The sequence below is a fragment of the Polyodon spathula genome, chromosome 6, assembly GCF_017654505.1.
Source record: "Polyodon spathula isolate WHYD16114869_AA chromosome 6, ASM1765450v1, whole genome shotgun sequence".
Taxonomy (NCBI): domain Eukaryota; kingdom Metazoa; phylum Chordata; class Actinopteri; order Acipenseriformes; family Polyodontidae; genus Polyodon; species Polyodon spathula.
The window spans coordinates 24,644,903-24,671,684 of NC_054539.1; the positions used below are offsets into that span (position 1 = coordinate 24,644,903).

At 36.4% G+C, this 26,782-nt stretch overlaps 1 protein-coding gene across 1 annotated transcript in view; it reads right to left on the reverse strand.

Moving 5' to 3' along the window:
* LOC121317660 (1-phosphatidylinositol 4,5-bisphosphate phosphodiesterase beta-1-like) overlaps positions 1-26,782 on the reverse strand; it is a 330,252-nt gene that overhangs the window by 72,474 nt on the left and 230,996 nt on the right. The window contains exons 10-15 of the mRNA XM_041253828.1: positions 9,675-9,821; positions 7,297-7,454; positions 3,937-4,019; positions 3,244-3,328; positions 1,994-2,171; positions 674-757 (exon numbers count right to left, since the gene is read on the reverse strand). Of these exons, the coding sequence (XP_041109762.1) occupies positions 674-757; positions 1,994-2,171; positions 3,244-3,328; positions 3,937-4,019; positions 7,297-7,454; positions 9,675-9,821 (735 nt within the window). The remainder of the gene's footprint in view (positions 1-673; positions 758-1,993; positions 2,172-3,243; positions 3,329-3,936; positions 4,020-7,296; positions 7,455-9,674; positions 9,822-26,782) is intronic.

Sequence of the window (26,782 nt, forward strand, 5' to 3'; positions counted from 1 at the left end):
GGTATTTAAACCAAAAGAAATGTTTGTTCAAGGCAGGCTTGAAGTCTGTGTGTAACGAGGCTATCACAGTGAAGAGAAAAACAAACAAACAAAAAAAAACGGTACTGTGCGAACCTGTGTTTTGTGTCTATAATTTAGTGTTTGAATTATTATTTAGCTTAGCTGTCCAGTTTGTTAGTTTAGGGTTTGAAGATTAGTTTAGTTATCACTCTTGCATGAGTTAGTTTTTTTTTCTGTTTTATTTTAATTTCATTATTGTAAATAATAACAGCAATCTTGTGTGTGGGTCTGTATTTAAAAGGGTAAAACGAACCCGAGCCGCATGGCTTGTTCACAATACATATTAATGTTAATACACACAAATATATACATGTATGTAACTGTTCTCATATAGGTAGCATACTATACTGCTTACAAAAAGTTAAGCATAATCAAAAGCAAGTGGGTATACATGACAACCCAATTTAATCTGCAATGTTGTGTAGTGAATTCACTGAAAGGGATATTTAATCTGTATTTTACATAGAATCTTGATGCAGTTGGGAAATGTATTTATTTAGATTTTGCGTAATAAAAATTAATTATCTACGAAATTTGATAATACATGTGTTCTTATTATGTCCTATTCTGTGAAGTAGCAGAGATATGTGCACAATCCACATGTTCAACAAACCTATAGATTTTCTCCCCTGAAGTTTGGGATCATTTCCATCTTGTACTGACTGCTGTACATCAGGGATTTCAGGGTTCGTGGAACCTGTAAGGCAAGAGAAACAATTTACATGGTAGTTTTGAAGTTTTCCACTTTTTTTTCCAGCATTTATTATGCTATACCAAAAAACAATGCTTTTGGCAATGCTTGCCGTATCTGAAATTTACCATGTTTGTATGTGCTGTAACATGATTTGCACTATGCTTGTATTATATTTTACTACAATTCCCCTGCTTTAACCTCACCGCAGTACATTTTATAAGGGTGTGTCTGTATTATACAGTTATTAACATGGGAATAAAATATCATGTGTGTGTAAAACAGGACCAACAGGGGGCACTAGTGGATACAAAAAGAGAATTTTAGAGCAATGATAAGTTACACAGTATGCAATAATGTTTTCATTTATAAATCCTTGTTCAACTGAGCTAAAATAAGTGTGAAATAAAAAGCGCACATAGAGGATCAACCAACCTTTACTTCGAGTAAATGTGTCCCATCTACAGGACTTTGAAAGAGATGGGGCTATCTTTGTTTTTTTGTTATGTATGCAAGTTCACAGTTGTTTTTAGTATTTTGGGATGAAAAATGACTGAAGATACTTTATGTGAATTTTCAAATGCAATATCATTTATATTTGTAGTTTAGATTTGTGTTTGTGGCATTCTAAAAGCAATTCCTGTTGATAGCAGTTTTTTTATTTTTTATTAATACATAAAACATAAAAAACTGAACAGTTCAAAACAATATTTATTCAGTATAGAACGGCTGAAATAATAATATAGACCAGTTTTGCTTTAAATTATAAGTGAACCACATTTGACTAATCGGTCAACCTTTTGGTTACAGAAGTATGTTGCATTGCTTAATTTATTTGAAATTCATGCTCAGAATGACGTAAAAGTCCCTGTAACATTTTATTGACATAATTTGGCTCTGCAGAGTGCAGATTGCTTTGTTTCCTGACTATTTCCTTTTATGTCCATTTAACCTCTGACTGACAACACTGTAGATTCACTATTCACTCCCTGTGCAACAAGTCAATCTACAGTGTGATCTACAGTTGGATGCATGGGATTCTGGTCATTTAATGTTAAAAATAACTACAAAATTATCATAAGGCATGCAAAAAAGGTAATTGGTAGTTTTTAAAGCCTGGTTATTACCTCATACATGTGTTTGTAGAAGAAACACCATCACTGCTCCCTGACATTTATAATTACAGTAGACTGGTTAGTTGCTTCATGCTCTGCCCCCCTCTACAGACACAGCACTTCTCACCTGCACTCGGAGATGATGGCTCGCATACACTCGATGTGTCACTGCAGGTGTTTGAGGCTTGTTCTGATAGCTTCTTTTTAGTACTCCCGTCAGAGGATTTATGTGATTTCTTTTTGTTTTTGATAAGAATTTTACCAATCAGTTCATGGGGGCTTGGTAAGGGGATGCCGGCTTCAAGCTAAAGCACAAAAACAAAGAAAAACAGCATGAATTTAAATAAGTGAAAAGCTTACATTTAGTGCTGGTATGTTGAAATGCTTTATGCTTTGAATAAGATGTATTCAGATTTGTGGTAGACAGTCCTTTGTTCATAGTATTGACACAGAAAATTACAAGACAAAAAGATCAAATGTGTTTATATGTTTTTTTTTTTTTTTTAATCACTGATTCTGAGGGCTAGCTTTTATCTCTTCATGGCACATTTCAGAAGTTCATTCATTAAACAAAAATGCTAATAAATCTTACATTTTGAATTTGATTTTTCTGTGCAAGCTGTAGAGTTTTTACACAGAAGTTAAGCACCTGTTGCTTCATTATAATCTGATTTTGCAAATCTGTGTAATGCTGCAGAAAAAAAGTTTAAACACTTGGTTCAAAATGCACCGAGTATTTAAAGCATACTATGCAGCTGGTACTGTATGATAACACTTTACTTTTAATAAGCCAGATCACTGAATCACACAGAAGTCAATTATTTTTATTGCCGTCCACGACTACATACACTTATAAATAAGCTTCTGTTACACATCTTTAAATGTTCAGTCTACCTCCTACCCTGACTGTATCAGCAGCATTTTAGTAAGTTAAGTGAACTTGTTAATATCACAGTACACATATGGAGACCATCTCTTGACAGCAAATGTGATTTCTGTCCCAAAATGTACATTTTAATATAAAATTGTCTCTTGTTTTAAAGAAGCAGTTTATTTCAATGTGTCATCATTGTATTCTTTCTTTATTTTGTTATGCTATTGAATTTAGTATAAGAAGCAAATTACAACAGCATCTTCATATTTAACTACATATCAGAGGAAGATAATTTAACTAATGTTATACATTGATTTTAATAGCACTGTCCCCCATAAGTCACTAAAAACACAAGACTATAACATTAGGCAGTCAAGGTTTTTTCACAAATTGCATAAATTAGAGGAGACATTTAAACATTAATCTTGCTAAGAGCTGCTCAAGTCCTCTAACATAGAGACAGTACTAATAGTTTCAAAATAACATCATCTTGGTTTACTCACAGGATATTTTTCCAATGGCTCTGTGAGCAATGCGTCACCAAATATCGCTCTGCAGTACTCTGCCATCTTGGCTTGTTGCTTGGGTCTAGAATGATGATGAAAAGCCAGGATGTCAACATTGTTTTAACATGAAAGTACCTTAAGAAGATATTTTAGTGCTGACATGAACTGAATACAATTAAAGTGAAAGGTATTTGTTGGCCTATGTTTAACCCTGCCATCAATGGATACATTATTAATCTATAGATTTAGACATTATCATTAGGGACCTGTCACATAACAGCATCACATTCTATAAATCAATGGAATCAGTTCATATTAATATAACCTGCTATTCAATTTTAAAGTAATTGCTTTTATGGCATGGGATTCATCCACTAACAATTCTACCTCACTTGGACCCTAAATATATTACACTTTTAATATAATCTTCCACAACACTTAAATGATATTATTTATTTATGTATTTCTTTATTTCTTTATTTCTTTTTGTTTGTTTGAATGATCAACTTTTCACAGTGAGCTTCTTCAATTAACAGAACAAAATGTTTAGAGATTATATAATTCTCTGGAAGATTACTGGTTCTAGCTGCCATGGTTACACTTTTGGTTTGAGCTGCAGAATATCTTAGTACTGCTAACATGGAGGCTGAAGAGCCTTGTAAGAGGAAACCAACAAAGAAACCAACTTACGAATCCACATGGTTTTCAAAAGACAGGATAACTGGATATGGGGAAGTCTTGAATGCACACTCAGAAATTGCCTCAATTACTTCCTAACAAAAAAAAATCATTAGTCATTTAAAATAATGTACAGTATTATGATGATTTATGCCACATTTTAAAAGTAAGAAGAAAAAAAAAAACAGTTTTCAAGTACATCAATAAATCAAATTGTAGCTTCCTGGTACTTATCACCTCTAGTGCTCTAGGTTACATCTTTGTTAAGGGGAATGACACCTATGATAGAATTGTTTTTAAGTATGAAGTAAAATGGATATTTGGAGAGACAAGTCGTGGTTCTAGAAGACTTGTAGTATAATGGGTGGGGGTTAGCATGTATACATTTCCTAAAGAACCAAAAGATCTCCAACAAAGGGGAACAAAGGGCTGGTGATAGTGTTTGCTTGAGCTAATAATAAAGCCTAAGTTAGTGATCCACTCAGATGCAAGAACTCATTTTACAAAGATAAACTTTTAGTCACAACGTCCAAAAAGGAGGAACAATACATTAAATAAATAAATGCAACTTTTAGAAAACTACGACTTTAAGCTCTTTGGATGGCTTGTTTAAAAGACAAACCCTTAATACTTGATGACAAGCAGACTTAATCAAATAATGGTGTACAAGGGATTGAAATTTATGTTTTATTTTAGAAAGCATTAGAAAACAATCCCAGGGTCAACCACATTTACACAAAGGCCTTTTAAAACATGAACAATGTAACTGCTGCAGAATTTACATTGCTTGTCTCCAGGGGCAACGCCACACTTGGGCCTGAGGGGCCTGGGCCCACCCATTTTGCTCATGGGCCCACCCAGTTATGGAGCGATTGACAATTAAAAACATTTCATACTAAACGGTATCAGACTGTAATCCGCTGCGGCGAGTCTGGCCACACCCACTTCAGTACCTTTGTCATGGTTATGAAAAAAAAGACTGATGATTGGACAGCTGAGATACGAGCTCTTGCGTCTTTGATAGTATATTGTTGAAATTAAGCGCAAATATACAGGAACTTTTCTTTCATTTCACGGCACGCAAGCAACCAGCTTGTGCAGCTGCTGTTTAGTTATTTATACTGTATAAATGAGTAATTGTATGTACAAAATAATGTGATATCTTGTAACAAGCGTAAGTTGCCCTGGATAAGGGTGTCTGCTAAGAAATATAATAATACAGGGCGTTTAGCCAACTTTGCAGTAAACTGTAGCTATATTTGTGTCTTACACATTAGCTATGTCCCGACACATTTTGTAAAAAGAAAATGAACCGACGGTCAACAAATGCGCCAGTAATGTAAGTACCTACATTTAATTTGATCAATTTGAATTCAGTTGACTGATGCAGCTGAGATGTACTGTATGTTATGTATGTTTAACTCATGCCTCTATTCCTGTTTTGTTTTTGTTCACATATAACTAACACTTTTCGAAAGCTCAAAGAGAAGTATTGACATTCACTTTTAGTCACTGAATGAGAATCTTTTAAATTTAAACTTACTTTGGGAAGTCAAATACACATTTGAGAGCTTTTGTAATTCTCTTTATGTGTGGTAGTGACTTGTAGCTCGCTAACATTACGGAATTTGTGCTGCTATGCCTGTTGGTGGTTAATCGGATTTCCGACTGTCAGAATGTTTTGGTAGAGTGTGCCTTCTTGGAGAACATGGTGCTATTTCTGACAGTATAGACTGAGTGTCCTCAGTACGCATATTGGTAATTACGTCATTACGTTTACATCATTAAGTCATAAACGGCCCGTCCATGAAAATTTGGAGCCCAGCCAGGAATTAAATCCTGCCGCTGCCACTGCTTGTCTTCATCTATAAACAGCTGAAGAGTATGACCTTCCCTCCTACAGCTTCCTGATTCTGCCTGAGTCTGTTGTTGTCAGCATTTGATCTTTTTTAAAAAACTTTTAGTGTGAACTGAGAACAACTGTACGTTGTTATATCATGCATCAAGAAATGGGACAGCATGGACAAATTGTGTTTTACTGTTTGAAATTTAAGAAATTGTGGTTTGGGTGCAATCATTCCCTTAGAAGGCATGGTCAATGCCAATTGCTACTTAATGGTACTGAGTGATCATCTTCACCCCATGCTGCAGCATTTCTTTCCTGCCGTGGGGGGTGTCTTCCCGGGTGACAATGCCCCCATCCACAGAGAATGTGTGGTCACCCAGTGGTTTGATGAGCATGACACTGATGTTATCCATATGTCACGGCCTTCTCAGTCACCAGAACCCAATCGAGCAATTATGGGATATTCTGGAACGGTGCCCCATAATATTACGGAACCACCAGAACCCTTCACTGTTGTAACCAAGCACTCAGGGCTTGGTTACAACAGTGAATAGTTCTTTAGGTTGGCGCCACACATGCACTCGTCCATTTGTTGAGAACATGGTGAAGGATGATTCATCTGACCATATCACATTTCTTCACTGCCGGTAGTCCATTGCCTGTGCTCTTTGCTTTAGCAATTTTCTGCGTCACTATGTATGATGACACTACAAGCTTTTTATCCATGGCAGTATGATTGGTAATTAAATGGCTCTGTAATTTGGAGGGTTTTAAACATTCATTGGACAGTACTTGCACATATTAACAGAGCGGTTGAGGTATATCTCCACTTTTAGTACAAATAAAACAGAAATTAAAGTTAAAGTTAAAATTAAAGTAGCTGTCTTTGTATTTTCTTGATTTTGTAGGGTTAATAACCGCTTTGTGTTTTTTTTACTCAAAATACCACCCCCTCACTGTTCTTCAGACCATACGGTTGAACTTGTTGAAGGAAGTTCTGCATCATCATTCTGTGGGTTGTGTTGTTTTGATGCTGATGGTTAAATTAAAAACATATCCCTATCTGGTAATTATGTGTTTTCACTAATTATTCCTCTCCTTTGTAATCTGTCGTGTTCCCGTAGAAATCGCTGTATTAAACCATACGAGAATATGTTATGAACCTGGGAATGCGTTCATTTCTGTGCATGCTTATGATATGTTGAAGCTAATAGGTTTCAGCATGTCATAAGCATGCAGGGAAAATAACACAATTATTTTTGCAGGACCCCTTGAAACCTCCTCACGGGCCTCTATGGGGCTGCGGGCCCATGAATAAGAACCCCTGCTGTAGATGGTCAGCCCTGTCAATTGGACGTTGAATCTCAGTGGATCTATCTAGTTTGAAAACATAATTGGAAACTGGATAAGGGATAAGCAACATTTCTCTCACATTTCTGTTGAATGTCCACAACCAGAACTGCGCTTTGTGGCTGTACATTACAAGCTTTAATCCCAGATGGCTGATATATTGTTTGCACATTTACCTTAAAAGATATTTCACTTGTCATGGTGAATCCATGAGTAATGACTGGCTCCTCTTCCGCAGTCCGTCCTTTCCAGCAATCCAGCTCCACACAGCGACAGCCTGACAACAGCACTTGTCGATACATCTCCACTGAGGAGTTACCAGCCAGCTGCCCAGCTGTGATAACACAATGCAAAATATAAGTGATGCATGAGACACAGTACCTTTTTTCCCCCATACGCCATTAGCAGGGGGGAAGTAACCCTCCCCCTGCTACTATAATATATATATATATATATATATATATATATATATATATATATATATATATATATAATGTTGTGCCATTTAACGGTAGTTTGTTCACCATTCTTTACAATGCTGTTACCTTGGGATACAACAGTTACATCAACAGTTACATTTTGAGATGCTGATGTGAATATCTTACTTATACTATCAAACAATTTAAAAATCTATTAAAATGCATTTATTTTACTGATGTACTGGTACATCTCTTATATACACATTACACCTATACAAAAATTGGTTACAATAATTTTACTAATTTTATAATTATTAATGTTTTTATCGTAGCTGTTGTAGACCATGCTATACCATGCATGTGTTTGTAATCTCTTCATTTGATCAATTGATTATTCTTATTTGATTAATGTGGTTCTTCTTTCAACAGCATTCTATCAAATTGATGATAAATTATAGTACATAGATTAAATCTTATTGTAATATTTTGTAGAATTCCCAGGGCTGAATTGTGTCAGACAAAATGTATTACAAACAGACATTTCATGTTACATATCATGTATAATTTTGTTACTACGTAATTGGTCTAAAGGTTCACCTCTCAGACTGCAGACGTAGACGTTTCTGTTTTTTCTTTTTTATGTGTTTATTAGCTTCGCGCACTTTGCTAAATTGATATCAATAAGACCGTGATCTGGAAGACAGCACTGACGGATTATTGACCTGGTTTAACCACTTATTTGGATCAGAAGCAGTATATTTGCATATCCCCGCAAGTCTGTTAAATAATTCATAAAATGCCATGGTAGCAATGGGACATTCATTATTTGGTTGTACTAAATGCCCTCTACAATATGCCCTGCAATCTGTGTCTTATGTTAGATTCTTAGACCAATTAGCCCTGATACAAAGTAATAAGTAATTCTTGAAAAAAAATAAGCTGAGGTTATATAAAGACAACTGGCATTAACTAACACAAAAATATCATCACATTAAACTTCTGAAAAATAAACTAAACTATTGATATTGTTAAGCACTTGCTCGGATGAGTATAATACTAAAACATAAAACGATAAGCACATTTTGTACTTTTTTTTAATGCCTTTGAATTCTCCAAACTTCAACACCACTACAGGAGGTACTTTTCACCTTTAACTGCAAAATCAATAAGAGCCTAGAGCTACTGTTATTGACTTTACAAAATAAGTGTTTTATTTTGCACTTTTGAAAGACATTTCTCTTGGAGTATTTCTCACATTAAAAAGACACGAGTCATAGTTATGTCAACTCATGTAGGGGAAAGTGATCTAAAGCATGAGCTCCAAACTTCTGCACAGTATAAAAATACTGTATAAATCCAAAAAAATTGTCTGCCCCACTGCCTTTCTATTCTTGCACAGACATAACAAAGATATACACTACTCCCTTAACCAAGTATTTCTCATTATACCCCACCCTTACTTAATATATTGGTATCTTTTCAGATAATGCAGAGGATTGGCAGGGCATTGTTTTCTACAGCATGTATAGCACAAGCATATTGGAAGGCTTTGTAATTATTATTGTTTTCAGAATACTGAGCTATGCGGTAGCTGTCTGGCACTATCATGGATAGTCTTTTCTGCAGTTGTTCTGCAGATTGACAGATGGCTTCATTCATGCAGTGCTGCACCCTTTCATGAACATAACATACTGTACCAAAAGTCTGACAGCTGACTCACAAATGGACACAACAATAACAGCAGGTATCAATCAAAATAAAATGAAATCCCTGAAAAGACAGCTTTGGTTTTACAGCAAACTGCAGATACTATATCTACAAACACCAACTTGTCATCGCTAACATCCTCAACAATCTAAGAAAGTGGGTGATACTTAATTTTTAGATTGTTCATGAGACTAAGTAAACTAATGAGTAATGTTTGTGTTGTCTTGTATGCCAATAGTGATGCTATTCATTTTTTTTACTTTCAACTTACTGTAGAAACAATACTGTAGAAGGCACATCTATACTGGCAGTACTTTGGCATTATGTTGTCCACATGCAAAGGAACACTGCCATGCACCGTCGTCCAGCTGTTCTGTTACTCTGTCAGACTTTGAGGTCCACTCCACCAAATCAAAGGCTGCTCTTACCTGAGAGGTAGGTGTTGTGAGAGGAGTTGATAAAGTAGTGAGATAAAGGCAGTGTCATGTCTTCACTCTGGTCCAGTTTCTCAGGAGGGATAACTCCATTTTCTTCTCCACTCAAATACCGCATGAATCCTTCTTGTGATATCTGCCCTAAAGAAAAAAAGAAGAACGTGAATTGAGTTAATTCATTTTATTTTATTATAGTATTAAATGGCTATCATGTATGCTGCTTGATTACTTTCTCTGGAGCTACTTAATGTCTGCTGTGTCTATTGACTGCTCAAGAACTCTTGAGAACCTGAAGGCAAACACAAGGACTGAATGTGCAAAACTTACTTCAGGCATAACGGACCATTTCCATGAGTGGATCAGCATATGCTAACAACAATAAAACTGTGCCCAGTTCAGCTATCTCCTTCATTGGACTTAATTGGGTGAGATCTTTGTTTTTAAAGTAGACATCATCTTTAAAAGTAAATACAACAGATTAGAAAGGTTGTTCAAGGGTGTTTGCAACTGATAAAATGATATGAATAAAAAGAAGCCAAATTAATGTTGGTAAGGACAACAGCCTGTTGGAACTTTGAGGCCTGTCCGTTATTGGCATATCATCTACCAGTATTGGAATCTCACAGGGCGCATATATATATATATATATGTTTGTCATGTTTAAGATGTTAATTCTACACCTGGTAAAACATATAGCCCTTATAAATTACACTCATCAAGACTAGTGCAGCAAGAAATTTACAGTATATTCTTGTATTTACAAGATCTTTTGTGTGATCCAGATTAAGTTATAATAATTAGAAGTTTAGCAAGTCTGTGTGCTGTAGAGCGGCCAGCAAACCATAGCCAATTTTGTACAAACCAAAAATTGTCTCTGCAGTGTAACAACTCCCTTAGTGTTGCTCAGTTCAGTTTAGAACAAAGCACAGATGAACAGCTGAATGGTGAGCGACTTTAAAAACTTACTTCATCACAATGATGGATCATCAGAACATTTTTCTAACTTTAATGATGTGTCTTCTGCTGTTAGTCTCCACAATTCCAGCTTCAAAATAATCTGTTTCTGTCAGTCATATGCAACAGAGCACTTTTACAGCTCCTCTGTGACCCCTCTATCTGTCTCTTACCTACAGTACTTACTGAGATACCAAAACAGGCCCTCTCTTCACAGCTTGCTGGAGTTTCAGTCACTGTTGTTCATTAGCAAAACTTGTCACAACACTGGAGTGCAGTGACAAATCATGTTTTCCCCTGATAGCAGGACTTAAGTGGTCATAAATTGATTTAGCACCCTGATTTTGCAAACAGGGTCCCTCAGCAGAGGTCTGCACCATTTACTGGTGTTGACAGAGATAAGTACAGATGATTTATACTAAGCTGATGCATATTAAAATAAACTAAATCAATGATATGACAAAAACATGACTAGCACTTTAGTTAAATGCCTTTTTTATTTATTCATTGTTTATTTTAGTATTTTTTAATTTAGCACTATTGAGTGTTATATAGTTAAGGATAACAATTAAGTTTAATTTGATAGCTTTTGTATTAAACAAATAATTTGTATGCACTGTAGCTTTGGAAACTAACAGCAGGTTCTGAGTCAATGTTAATTGTTCTAAAGCTTTCATCGTCTTTTATACACAATTGATCATGTGAAGCTTTTAGACAGGTGACTGTCTACTTCTTATTGAGTATGTTTCTCATTATATAAGTCTGATTTCCATTGGGGGTAACCAGTTAGTGATGGATAATTTATTAATGGGTGTTCCTTAAGGACTTGTTTTCATGCCTTCCATTTTAGTAGCTCTGTGAAGATTTTTAAGGAGGTCGATTGATTTGCAATTGATTCAAATGCAACACTTGCAGTGGCAAAAAAAATGGACTCCTTTTCAGAGCATAATCATTTTAATTTAACCTTCTAAAAGCCGAAGTGGGCTCCAAATTAATTTACACTCAATTGTGACTAAATAATGCTGATGGAATCTCTTTCCCAAATGTGTGTATTTTATAATAGGTCGTTGACATTAATGTAGATGAATCTGAAATCATTAAAAAAAAATATTTGGGATCACACAGTCCTCTTTGAAGCTATTTATCCCTGCCATTTATGGAAATTTAAAAGAAATGAGCTGCTGAGGCTAATAAAGAGCTGTTTCAGAATATTGAAGCTTGGCCATTGAAACCTAGCATTGCTCCTACTTCTAGACAATCCAGATACATGACACACAGAGTTGGCTTATTTAACATTTGAATCATTATTATTTAATCTTGAATTATTTAATCATATTTTTCATAAAGCTACATTTATAAGAGTTGTATGTTATGCTACTCCTGGTCTATAAAAGCACCATCGTCAGTAATTAGTGTACTTTATTTATTTAGGAAAGCCGTATGAGCTACACGTAGCTCATTTACAACGGCATCCTGAGGAGAACAGCACCAGGTTACAGTTTTCAAGAGAAAAAAAAAAAAAAAAATATATATATATATATATATATATATATATATATATATATATAGTAAGTATTCACCCCCCTTGGATGTTTTCACAGTTTGTTGTGTTACAACCTGAAATCTTGATGCATTTAAATTGGATTTTTTTTTCCTCTGATTTACACAACCTACTCAACATTTTGAAGAGGCAAGAGAATTTTTATTGTGAAACTAAAGTTAATGAAAAACAAAAACAAAAACAAAACAACAAAAAAAAAAAAAAAAAAACTGAAATGTCTTGGTTAGATAAGTATTCACCCCCTGAGTCAATACTCGGCAGAACCACCTTTGGCAGCAATTACAGCTGTGAGTCTTTTGGGGTAAGTCTCTACCAGGTTTGCACATCTAGATCATGCAATATTTGCCCATTCTTCTTGGCAAAATTGTTCAAGCTCTGTCAAGTTGGTGGACAGCAATCTTCAAGTCTTCCCACAGATTTCCTCAAGGATTTGCCTGTATTTAGCTCTATCCATTTTGCCCTCTACCCTGACAAGCTTCCCAGTCCCTGCTAATGAAAAGCATCCCCATGGCGTGATGCTGCCATCACCATGCTTCACAGCAGGGATGGTGTTACCTGGGTGATGTGCTGTGTTGGTTTTGCACCATACATAACGCTTTGCATTTATGCCAAATAGTTCAATTTTTGTTTCATTGGACCACATAATCTTTTGTCACATCTTTTCAGTGTCTCCCACATACCTTTTTGCAAATTCCAAGCAAGATTTTACATGTTTTTTTTTTCAGAAATGGCTTCCTTCTTGCCACTCTTCCATACAGGCCAGATTTGGTGAGTACCTCAGCTATTGTTGACACATGGACAGTTTCTCCCATCTCAGCCAAGAAACACTTTAAGACTTTTAGAGTTGTCATTGGCCTCTTGGTGGCTTCTTTGACCAATGCCCTCCTTACCGAGCTGCTCAGTTTGGGAGGACGGCCTGCTCGAAGCAGATTCTGGGTGGTGCCATATACCTTCCACTTCTTAATGATCGACTTAACTGTGCTCCAAGGGATATTCAATGTCTCTGAAATCTTTTTATACCCCTCCCCTGATCTGTGTCTTTCCACAACTTTATCCCGGAGTTGTTTTGAAAGCTCCTTGGTCTTCATGGTAGTATCTTTGCTTTGAATGCACTATCCAACTGTGGGACCTTACAGAGACAGATGTATTAAATCTGAAATCATGAAAAAAAAATTCAATTTTCCCATAACATGGGATAACTACATGACATCATCAGGAATGAGATGGGAAAACAATAAGATAACATCTAAATAATGTAACCTTATGGAAAATATGCTCTTTTAATTAGAACCTATTAATCAAAGAAAATAACCAGACAGCCACAGTATTGTAATTGTATCATGCAGCAGAGATTACTCAATTGCAAAAAACCTCTGGATTAAGTCTGCAAACTGTGGGTCAGCTGCTCCTGTTTGCTCCGTCTTTACAAATTAACATTGCTAATATACACAACTCAGCTGTTCACAAGCAGTGCTCTGGTGAAAGCGAGTAGATCATTACATTCTAAATATGTGTTGCGCTTTCTGGGACAAGTCAGACAGAAGGCATTCCTCTAGTGACGGACGTGTAATTATGCTCATTCAGTTTGATTAATACGCTCCTGTCCTCTGAAGAATTTGAAACCTTATGTTCAAAATCTCTACTTTATTCCTTAGAGTTAAGCATGTGTCTTTCAGACAAAGCGATGCAACTCAGTATGGTAAGCTTGCAACTCTTGAAAAGGCAGTACCCCTTTATTCTAAACTAACTTAAATAATTAAATATAGCCATGCCATCTATGATACCATTATTTAATTAATTTCAGATACAATGACCAATGCTACTTCTACTGCAGTAAAACAATGCAATTGTAAGACTGAGGCAACTAAGGGCCTTTTACAGCAGTTTGAGCTGAGCTACAGTATAGTATTCAAAGATTCTAAAATAAACACTAACATTGTTATTCAGTGTGATGGGCATGTCGTAGGTGCTGATGTATGAAAGGTAGGAACGGGCACAGTTAGAGTAGGTGTGAGCATTTCAGAATATGGCTACATCTGCAAATGAAAAAGCTTAAGAAAAGACAATCTTTTGTATTGGGAGATTTGATGTTTAAGTAGGTGGTGGGTGTATTTCATTTCAGAATTCCCCATGCTTTTGTTCACTGACACATTGCTATGCACTTAGAAAAATCCCCCGCTTGGGGATTTAGTGGAATTGGCCTACATCCATACTTCCGTATGCATTTATGTCACTAAACAGTTTTGCATATATCTAGATAAATGTTTGAAATGAGATAAGCTAAGGGCACTCTTTAGCACAAAGGGAGCTGTCTGACAGTCCTACCTTTTTACAATTATCTAGAGAACTGTTTATCCAGCTGTAATGGAATTCTGTATTCACAGGTCATTTATTTATTTTGAGAGATAAAGGCATCATATTTGTACTGATTATATACAATTATTAATCTAACAGTACATTTTGACACTTTAGTTGAGCTTTTTCTTTCATTAGCTTTTTGAAGCATTTATTATATAGTTTAAACAATGTACTTTATATTTTGTAGGTCTGATCTATTTTGCCTTAATTGGCAGAACATGTAATAATTTATTAACTAGTTATTGTAGGCTGGACAGTAACACAAAATTTAGTTGATAAACTAAAGGTCGGGAGGGCGGCTCCTACACATTTTGTCATCTTAGTGTAACCTATAAAAATCATATACAGCTATGTAACTCACCCCTCTCTTATGTGTGATTCATTCACATTTCATCATGGAAGTAATCGACTGCTTTTTGGGTGGTGGTCTCTCTCCCGAGCTGTGGTGTCCTTCTCAAGCTTCTTCTAGCCTTCAGCTGCACTCTGCGGTGGTCCCAACCCCATCGTTCTCGGTACTCTCTCTGTGCAGCTGCAGTTTTGTTTCCAGACCAGTGTTTATCCCGGCGCATCTGCTCTGCATGGACCTGTACTTCTTGGCCGGGTCTTCAGGCATCTCCTACATCAGTTCACCTCGCCTCTCGTCTCGCCGAGTGTAGAATCTCCTGACACTGGGCACTGGTCTGTTCCAGTTTCTCCATGAGGGGAAAATTTAATTTGACTCATTGGCTCGCAATAGTCCAGGCAAAAGCATCCAAGTTCAAGTTGCTCCCGTAACGACATTACCTCAAATCACCGTACACAGGTAACTAGACACTGTACAGTGTCTTCCAGCATCAATTTGTGATTCCTGCAGGCATCCAGCAGGTCCCTGTAGATCAAGCCCTTCCTCCCCGGCCCCTGTGTACCCCAGTAGGGCAAAGTTGTTGGCCTCTTTTCAGCCAGGCATCCTATCCTCCCTACTGAGTGCCTCAGGCGTCCTGCAGATTCATCCATCCACTACGGGCATCTAGCTGGCACCCGCAGATCACATCTCAGGCATCCAGCAGGCCCCAGCAGATCGCATCTCTCTAAATTCTGCAGGCGTCCAGCAGGCCCCATCAGATTGCATCTCTTAATTTTGCAGGCGTCCAGCAGATTGCATCTCTCTAAATTCTGCGGGCATCCTCTTTATTAACCTACCTTAAAACACTTGCAATAATGCCTCTTCCATTCAAGTGGTCATATCAGGCATTCAATTTTCATAAATTAATCCTGTGGTACATAATGCCCTGCTCTTGGCAAGTATTCATACTTGTTTGCTACATACACATCCTTTGGTCCGGTTACCACTCTTGAAGCTTTGATGGGGGTGGGGGGTGGGGGGGGGTTAAATACAGTGTTATTGTATCGGACTCACAGTATAGTAACGACAGCTTTAGTAGCAATTGATTTTCAACAAAATGTACTAATAAAATCAATCCATTAATGCTTTGAAATTGAGTTGATGAAGTCATTAATGAACACATTTCTCGTTAAAAAAACCTTAATTGTCGCAGGTCACATACATTACCTCCTGTCTCAATGACTAGAAAAGGGGGTCTCATTAATCAAAATGCATGTCAAGAGAAATAAATGGAAGCATAATTCGCTTTTGTGGAAACTACTAGCGTACAGGAAGACAGCTCTCCCACCAGCGAGCAGCAGCCAAATAGAAACAAAAAATACTGGGAATATAAATTCTGAAGTTCATTTAAAATTATGCATTTTGTCATCCAGAATGTACATTTATTTTTAACACTTCACATATAAAATGCTGATTTACTATTATCTGGCGTGTAGGTAATAGACGGATGTCATAGATTAAACATGAGTAAAACACTTTGCAACTAAAAACTAAGAGTAGCTCCTGATCACCTTAACACAGAGTTATCAAATACGATATTTTAAATAAAATACAATATTTGAATAATTTCAATAAGTCCCAGACATAAAATAAAACATCTCTTGAAGGCAAGGGACTAAAGGAAATGACACAAATAATGTGAAAGTAGCTCCTGATTTTAGTTATCAGAACTGCACTCACTGCTATTAGGAAAACTATACTGTATGTCTGCAATTCTAGTGCATATTCCTAATGCAGTTTCCCTGCAAAATTCACTGCACAGCAGAGCAAGTCTGGTTATTGCATTAGTTGCAACTTGCTGATATACTGAACTGCCCTATTTTGAAGCTTGTGCAGTAATACCATCATTTTACCAGTATAAAACAGGCAGGAAACTATTCTAAGCAATAATCTCCCAGCAGTTCCTTTTTTTCTGGCTTTATACTGTAACAGATGTTTCATTTCTCTCAGAACATGTTTCTTGGTATTTACGTCAAAATCTCTTGGCTACAGTAGTCTGGCTACATTCAGCCAGCAGTTACACTATGCATGAGCAATACAGTTTAACTGGAAGGTATTTTTTAGCTTTTATAATGGGATTTTCTGAAGGCTGAAAAGCTTCGAAGAGTCAGGGGTACTACAAAATCAGAGAAGAGATAGAAGCTAGTGTAATGACCTGCCAGTTTGCTAATGGCTGACTAGCACACCGTAAAGTGTGTGCTATAATGATATTTAAAATTAAATCTAGCTCCAACTACTCCAATGTCATATCCTATTTATACTTTCAACACTATTTAAGTCAAGCAAAAAAAAAAAAAAAAAAAAAGGCAGTACATGGTACTGTGAGAAACAAGTGAGACATTTCAACTGTATTCTTTCCCCTGGAAAATAAGTCAAGTCTTAAAGTTTCTAGTCTTTAATACCATTTGACTGCTCTTTAAAATGTCACAGCAGGATCCTCATCCTTTCTTTGTACTTGTACAGAATGTGATGGTACAAACCTGTTGCCAAGGAAATGACCCTGCAGAGTCATCAAAGCACTGTGATGGCTTAGCTCTTCACAAAGCAAAAGTATACAACAGCCCTGGGACAAACATATTTATATTTCAGATTTTATTAATAAATATCAAATATTTCAAGATTTTGTCCGCACTCAAATACTGATTTGAAAATATTTTAATATAAAACTAAATAATAACTTTATGTGTTTTGTTTCACATCATTATAATACATTTCTAACTATATTTGAAACATCATGACATTTGAAATACTGAATCATACACAACAACATTATTTGAAATATTTAATTATTTAGAACTATATCAAATAAAATATTTAAATAAAATCAATATTTATTCCCAGGGCTGGTATGTAATAATATCACAACTCTTCTCTTGGAATTTACTTGATGATTGTGTAATGGTTTTAAGCCATCAAACTAAAATTCAGGCTCTTGGGGGCTTATTAAACATCCAGTAGTTCAATATATCCAGCTTAAATCTCCAGATTTGACATTCAACCCCTTTTAAACATTCAGTAGTATGCTATGTTTTACAAACAACCAAGTTTTAAAGTGTTGAATTAAAATTCATTCAGGGAACTCGTGCTATAGATAGAATGTTTATTACAGATTAGACACGATAACACATTTATACATATTATACGTTCTTGGATAAAGCATTTAACATATAATACATCTTTGGCCTCTCCTCTACTATGCTGATATCGACATTCTTTTCATACTAATACAAGAAAAAAAAAAAAAAAAAAAAAAAAAACTGCTATTTGTAAAATCTACCCTAGATATTCATTATATCAAGGATTCATATAAATTTCATTCTAATTTTCACATAATATCCGGATATTTAAAAGCAGCTCTCACTAGTCTCCCACTTTATGAGTTGATACTATATCAGTGGTCTTCAAAGTCATGCCCGCGAAGCCAGGCCACCATGCCCGCGGCAGCTGTTCTTATATTACGGGTTGTGAACACATTTTTGGCGGGTCGTAGCGTGAGAAAATAAAGAAAGCTTTAAACACGTTTTCAAACAAAAATGCTACAGCAGTCTGTTGACAGGTCTGCTCGCTTATGCTGTGCTTGTAAGTACGCAACATTTTTTTTTTCATGAATGGCTTATACGATACGATCAACCAATTGAATATCTGGATTGTCTCTGCAGTTTCCCAATCATAAATTAGCTCGGTGGGACAAAAACTGTGTCTGCTTCAGGTGCAGGTGCTGACAGTAAGTATAACCAATAGGAGAGTAAAATATCTGCCAAGTTTTACGCAGCTGTCCAATCATAAGTAAGCAGAGGCCGTTCACGGTATTTGCATTAAAATTGAAGGCGAGTGAGTAACCAAATGGGAAGTGAAAGATCTAACAACTGTCCACTCATCCGTGAGCAGAGGCAGGGTGTTAATATGCTGGGTAAGCACTGAATTTCGCTGACTGTTATTGAGAAAAAATAATACATTTCAGTATGTATAATTGACTTTTCTCTCTATATTTTTTTATTTCACCAGACAACAGAAACACCGTAGTAGATTTAGTTACAAATCCACTTTCTCTGAATAATTGTACTGGAGATGAGCGATCTTTAAAACACAGTAGTGTTGACAAATTTGTCAAATTGAAACAAAGCGAGACACTATCTACACTTTTGTGTTTTAGTTTATTCATTGTTATCTGTGTAAACATGCTATTTAAAAAAAAAAAAAAAAATTTGCATTGCTTATTTTATGTAAATTATTTAAAGAATAAGCCAGCACGCACAATTACTACCTGAGACTTGGCCTTATTAGTGTGCCTTCTCATGACACACACACACACACACACACACACACACACACACACACACACACACACACACACACACATATATGCAATAGTCAGCGTACCCGCAAACAGCCAAGATCAATTTATGCCCGTGCCAAAATTACTTTGAGGACCGCTGTACTAGATCAAGATAATAATTAAAAAAAAAAAAAAAAAAAAAAAAACATAAATGACGGAAAAGACACTGAAAGGCACTAAATCCAACACTTATCCTCAAAGGATATGCAAATGAGCTGTATGAACATGTCTCAGAAATCCCATCTGAATGAGCAGCATTACTTTGAACAATGAAATGCATTAATTTTTTATGGTAAATTTGCAAATGTTAAGTAATGGCATAAAGGATCCACTATGAGTAACAGTGGTATGCATAATACAACTTTCTTAAGGGCTTTTATCTTCCTAGGTTAGATGCAGTATATAATTAAAATCAGCATCTGAAATAAAACAAAATGTGTGCATTTGTGTGACAGGACCCTGCCACTGGCTCTTGCGCGGATGTGTGCAGCTGGGACACATAACAGGATATGCGTTGCCAGGCAACCAATTGAGCAGGTAAGCACACCCGGCACTGAGCTGATCAGGAGGTCCAGATTGGCTGGGGGGCATACTGTACGGCCATTACTACACAGACGCGCTGAGCGAAAGCATGTGGTGTTTACATCGAGGAGGAGAGCGTCTGGTCCGCAGGGTGACTACTACGGAACCCTTAAATTGCAAGACAGTGTCTGTGAAGGTTCTGCCCAGCCAGGACTGTCGTAAAGACCTGGAGTCGCTGGGAGGCCGGGACTTTGGGATCAACAGCAGTAGATTAGTTTAAGGGATGTTGATTCCCACCAATATAGAGAGGATAACGTAGTGTAGTAGGTTCCTGGGTGCCTGGCTAGCGCTCACTTTGTCTGGCAGACCTTTATTTTTAGCTTTGTTTTTTCTTTATTAAATCTGACATTAGGGCTACTATTGCTGATACCCTAGTAGCAGCCCCTGTGTTGTTTATTAAATCTGTGCGCCTGAGCAGCATGTCAACACCCAATACTCTGATTCCGACTCATTATTACTCAGTGACGATCCACGCACGTAACACTTACCTCTTATTCTTGTTCTGTATTCCTACTGTTTCTGCTGTGGGTGTGTACTGTAATTCCCGCTGAATTGTGTTCCCTTCCCGCTCTGTATTACCCACTGTTTGCTTATATAACCCTGGCTCTGTGTCTATGTGTAACTGTAACCTGCGTGTGTGGTGCTGTCTGTGTCTCCCCAGTAATTGGCTGTTGTTTGTCTGTGCCCATTGGCCCTGGTGTGCAGCTGAGGACCAATGGGATGTGTGTAAACTCAGATAACCGATTTGCATAAGGGGCTGCGCCACCAATTATGTGTTGTTCTGAAAGCTGGTTGCTGTGACGTACTGTGGACTCAGGACTGGGTGTTGTGAGAGTGTCCAGTGGTGCTGTAACAGAGCGGTCGACTCTGGTTTGGGTGCTGTGAGAGTGTTTGCCAGTGGTGTGTGCTTAAATAAAAAGGATTTGAAGAACAGGAACCAGTCTAAAAACAAATGTACTGTTAATTTTGGAGAAGGAATTCCTCTGACACTGTTTCATCAGAATCGAAGGGTAAAAAGCTTTAAAATAGTAATAAAATATTTAAATTAGTCCTTTATCATGCCAGTAACAGTGCTAAACGACAGTATGTCATTGGGCGATTTATAAGCACCAATTACCAAAAAAAAATATCACTCATCGTGACGTAATAATAACACGCACTTAGAGACCAATTTTCTCATTAACATATTATTCTTCTGATTCTGTCTTAATGTTATAATTAAATTATAAATTATAATTGTTTACAATCTGACATTCACCTGCAGTATTTTTTTGTTTACAATCTGACAGATACTGCATATCTCCTGCAGTATTTTTTCAGCCACAGAACCTTGTATTTTCGAACAGCCGATTTGTGTTGATAAGTCCATCTTATTTTAGTAATGTCAGTCATGGGGGAGTGAATGTTGGTTTTCTTAACCTCTCCCTCACGTCCAGCACCTTTTAGTAAAGAAGTCCCTTGCTATACAGGCACTGTTATGCCATACTTTCTGAAACGCCTTATGTCCCTGATCATAATCAATTTAGTATGATGCTAGAAATTTCAATACAAAAGAAACCCATTGAAAAAATGATTTTTAAACTGACTGGATGAAAATAAACTCAACAACAGATACAAGCAGCCTACTAAATCATTACAATTAAGAACATGAGTCACAGAAGGTATATAAACATACTCTTCAGCGTTTAAACAAACTGCAATCGATCGATTGGAAAAGGGCAAGAAGCTTTCAGAAATACTGTTGGATTCCACTGGTTCGGAATGCAAGATGTGGACGACAGTATTCTGAATCTTAAGTATTGAATTGCTTTTTGCAAAGAAAAGAAAGTCTGACTCATGCCAAAAAAAAACAAAAACAGTAGGTAGGCTCTGTGTTACTTGTAGCTACCCATATGCTGCAGTTCTCCATGTACATTTAAAAACGATTTATTTCTGTAAAGTGTGTGCAGTATGTGTAAGGTATTGTATAGTATCATAACGTGTTAATGTGGCAGCATGATCTGTTTACTAAGTAGGCTACGGCAAAATAAATGTTTGTTTTTTTTAGCATTGTACAGTATGTGTAATGATGCAGCATGATTTGTTTTGTGTTGCCGGTAGTTATTGGCCAAATTATTCACTTGATTTTACTATTGTGCTGTACAGCTACGGCCAAAAGTTTTGCATTTTAAAGGGCACATAAGGACCTTTTATTGTGTTACATGTTCCCATGTGTTGCTACAACTGTTTATGTAAGGTGTGTGTATTGTTTTAATTTTTTTTTTTTTACATTTTGACCACTTTTTTAAACTTTTAAATTGCATTCCCTGCATCAAGATGGCTTCCCATGTACCCGTATGGGCCACTCAGAACTACATTTCCCATCATCCTCCTGCTCACTGGTAAATCAGCTACATACTGTATGCGAGCAGGAGGAAATAAATTAATACATTAATAACTTGATTTTATGCTATTCTTTTACAGGTTTTACCAGATTTATTTATTTATTTATTTATTAAACAGACATGCAAATACTGACCTTTTTTTGTAAAGTTGATATTTGGTTCATATTTCTCTATGAGCTGATGAACTTGTTCCTGCTTGAGGGGTGGGTAGAGTATTTCATTCAGACGTGGGTCCCGTTGTTTTGTGTTTATGAATTCTGTCATCTGATCAATTGAAAGGTAAGGCTTGCTCTTGGCTCCACTAGGGACATGAAATTAGTTATTATGAGTTCCACATTAAGACAGTCTCTGATGAAAAAGCACCTCTGCTGGAAATACGGCTATAGACAAGGCATTTAACGTGATTAAGAAACTTCAAAAACAGTCATGATGTGAAATATCAAGTTAGTTTCATCTCTTTTTCCACATTTGTGTAGTTTAGATTATGCTTTACATCTGTGATAATGTTGTTATATATTTTGACAAATATTTATTTTACGTAGAACCATGAAAGTCACGAAAACAGCTACATTATCATATTACAGATGTGACCCCAATCTACATATGAACAAAACCCCCAAGACTTCACATTCAATTTCTGTAATCCTGCCATGTCTTCTCTACAGTGTTCCCTTGCCTTGAGTCAATCTTGAATAGCTAGAATACAGTGAGCTCTCATAGACATTCACAGAAGGTGAAGGGTTTTGGTCACTATCATGAAGTCATATAATAGCCACGTCACATGCATTAATAAAATAGTTGGTGACTATTAATAACAAGGTTTAAGCGGTTTATATCAAAATCATTTTTGTAACACACAATTTGAGAGCTTGTTATAAATGCATGTTCTAAATAATGTAAATGTTTCTTATAATTTAATAGTTAAAAATGGTATAACACCGCATTGGTATTGCCTGTTGTTAACAATTGTACAGAAGGACCACATGCAAGCACATTTAGATGTTGCTTTGCAGACAATGTTATCAGACTGCACTGTATTCAGAAATTATCTTTTTTCGGTTTTACCAAAAAAACTGTTTGTTTCTCTCATCTTGGTAAGTGAAGACATTTTTTAAAAATCTACTGATTCATGTAGATGTAGATATTTTAAATTTAAGAACTCTTTCCTCAGAAGAGAAAGCCATATTGCTAAAATAAAATAAAAATGAAGTCATTCTTAGGGGAGACCACGCTCACGTCTACCTATTTTAGTCAACTACTTTTTATTGATGGGTAAACATGATTATGGGCTTGAGACTAATTTTATTGCATTGCTTTTCATAAAAGCTGAATTTTAATTACCAATATGGTGTTTTATTCAGAATGTCCTTCATTATATATTTTTCATAGAAAAACAAAAACAACACATCATATTCTTACATTTCAGAAAAAATGTTGTCAATTTCTGTCCGAGGGCATATATTGTTTAGAAATACACGATATACTTCAGGTGTGAAATCTTCTTGAGGAATGGAATCATTCTGTAAAAGACAAAGAAAAACATAAATGTTTTTGGGTTACACTGAGACCTGCAATATACAGCCAAGCCCCTTTTATCAGTGATTATCCATGCTGGGTGCCGTGCTCTACTACTAAAGACAAGAGTCATCAGAGGAAGATACTGCAGCTGCAGCAACACATCTGCAAGACTTCATTTCTCAATATGAGTAGCAGGGACATACCATATTCCTTCAAATTTAAGACGCACTTTTTAAATCAATTTTTTCTAAAAAATGCCCTGCGTCTTAAATTCGAGTATAGTGATGTGTATATTAATATATATAAAATCGTCAACTAAAGATGTGAATACCCGAGTACACAAACAGCAACGTGACTGGCTGCCGAGAAAAAACGAACAAAAACGTCACTGCCTGATCTTGAATCACCCATGACATACAGGCAGCCATTTTCATAGAACAGTCATTAGCTTCCTAAGGAATTCGAAGATAAGCTTTTACAAATTAACCTTTTTTGTTATTGGGCTCTATTCCAACAAAAAGTACCAGCATGGACAGATCGGAAATGCTAATTAGACCACCATATTTTGCAACATGCCAAGCAATACCACAGTTCACAAAAAGGGAGGTATGAGTATCATGACTGAAAATGAGAAGCAGCTCATAACTGTAATGCTCTGTATGACAGCAGACGGCCACAAACTGCCTCCATGTGCTTAATTGAGGTTATATATTTGTAAATGCAGCTTTATTTTATATTAAATTTTAATGAATACGGCAACAACCTTCTGTATTTAAAGAAGAAATCTTTGAAAACTTTCAACACCAAGTAACATTGTAAAAACTCAATCCTACAATAACTAATTAAATAGCTTCAGTGTATTGTGTGGAAATGTCACAGAACAATTATTGTATATAAGGGCAAAAACAAAGATTAACTGGTGTGCTTTGTTCAATGGAGACTTTTAGTCAGTTTAACATTTGGAGTGGAGAACATTAATGCTTCTTGACTACACACACACACACACACACACACACACACACACACACACATATACAGTGCATTCAGACCCCTGATCAGTTCTCTCATATTACCGAATTACAAATGGTACATTGAAATTTCGTTCTGTTTGATATTTTTTTTTTAAACACTGAAACTCAGAATCAATTATTGTAAGGTAACACTGGTTTTATGTTGGGAAATATTTTTAAGAAAAATAAAAAAATGAAATATCTTGCTTGCATAAGTATTCAACCCCTGTGCTGTGGAAGCTCCCAGTTTGCACCGATGAAAGAAATTGCCCTAACGAGGACACAATTACCTTACCATTGGCCTCCACCTGTGAACCATTAAAGTTGCTGTCACATTTTCTGGATAAAAACCCCACTGTTGAAGGATCATTGGTAAGGCTGTGAATCTGAAGGAAAATGAAAACAAAAGAGCATTCTACAGAAGTTAGAGATAAAGTAATACAAATGCATAGATTAGGGAAAGGGTACAAAATAATATCCAAGTGTTTGGATATCCCAGTGAGCACAGTTGGATCAATAATCAGGAAGTGGAAGCTGCATCACACCACCCAGGCACTGCCAAGAAAAGGCCGTCACTCAAAACTCAGTGCTCAAACAAGAAGCAGACTTGTGAGAGAAGCCACAGAGAGGCCAACAATCACTTTGAAGGAGCTACAGAGTTCAGTGGCTGGGAGTGGAGTAATGGTGCACCAGTCAACTATATCAAGAGCTCTGCATAACACTGGCCTGTATGGGAGGGTGGCAAGAAAGAAGCCGTTACTCAAAAAGTACCATCTGAAAGCACGTCTGGAGTTTGCCAGAAAGCATGAGAGTGACCCAGCTGCGATGTGGGAAAAGGTTTTGTGGTCAGATGAGACCAAGATAGAGCTTTTTGGCCAAAACTCAAAGCGCTATGTGTGGCGCAAACCTAACACTGCCCATGCCTCAAGACACACCATCCCTACAGTGAAGTATGGTGGTGGCAGCATCATGCTGTGGGGATGCTTCTCATCAACAGGGACTGGGCATCTTGTTACAATTGAAGGAAGAATGGATGCAGCAAAATACAGGAAAATACTGCATGAGAATCTGCTTCAGTCCGCTAAAAAACTGAAGCTTGGGAGGAAATTCACCTTTCAGCAGGACAAGCACAAGGCCAAAGCAACATTGGAGTGGCTCAAGAACAAAAAGGTGAATGTCCTACAGTGGCCCAGTCAAAGTACTGATCTCAATCCCATTGAGAATCTGTGGCACTATTTGAAAATTGCGGTCCACAAGCATCATCCAACCAACCTGAACAACTTGCAGCAAATCTGCTAAGAAGAATGGGCCAAAATCACTCCGACACTGTGTGCAAAGCTGGTACATACTTACCCAAAACACTTAAAGCTGTTATTGCAGTGAAATGTGGCTCTACCAAATATTAATGTGTGGGGGTTGAATACTTACGCAAGCAAGATATTTCAGTTTTTTATTTTTCTTAAAAATACTTCCCAACATAAAACCAGTGTCACCTTACAATAATTGATTCTGAGTTTCAGTGTTTAAAATAAAATATCAAACAGAACGAAATTTCAATGTACCATTTGTAATTCGGTAATATGAGAGAACTGATCAGGGGTCAGCTCTGGAAAAAATCTCTGGAAAAAATTAAGAGACAACTGCAAAATTATCAGTTTCTCTGATTTTACTATTTATAGGTATGTGTTTGGGTAATTATAATTTTGCAGTGGTCTCTTAATTTTTTCCAGAGCTGTATATACATACACACATACACGCATATACACAAACATAGTTTATCAGTATATTTTATCCACCCTTTTATCCATCCTTGGAAAGCACAAATAAAATAAAACAAAATAAAACCTGTTTCCAGCTTATAACCATATCACAAATCCTAGATTTTCTATGTGATACAGAAAACATGGGAAAAATATATATTGCTGTTATTTAAAATAAAAAAGAAAAGGCAAGTGATACTGTATGACATTCACACATTTGCTTGTCATGTTTTTCATTAATTCAGATCCTCTTATAG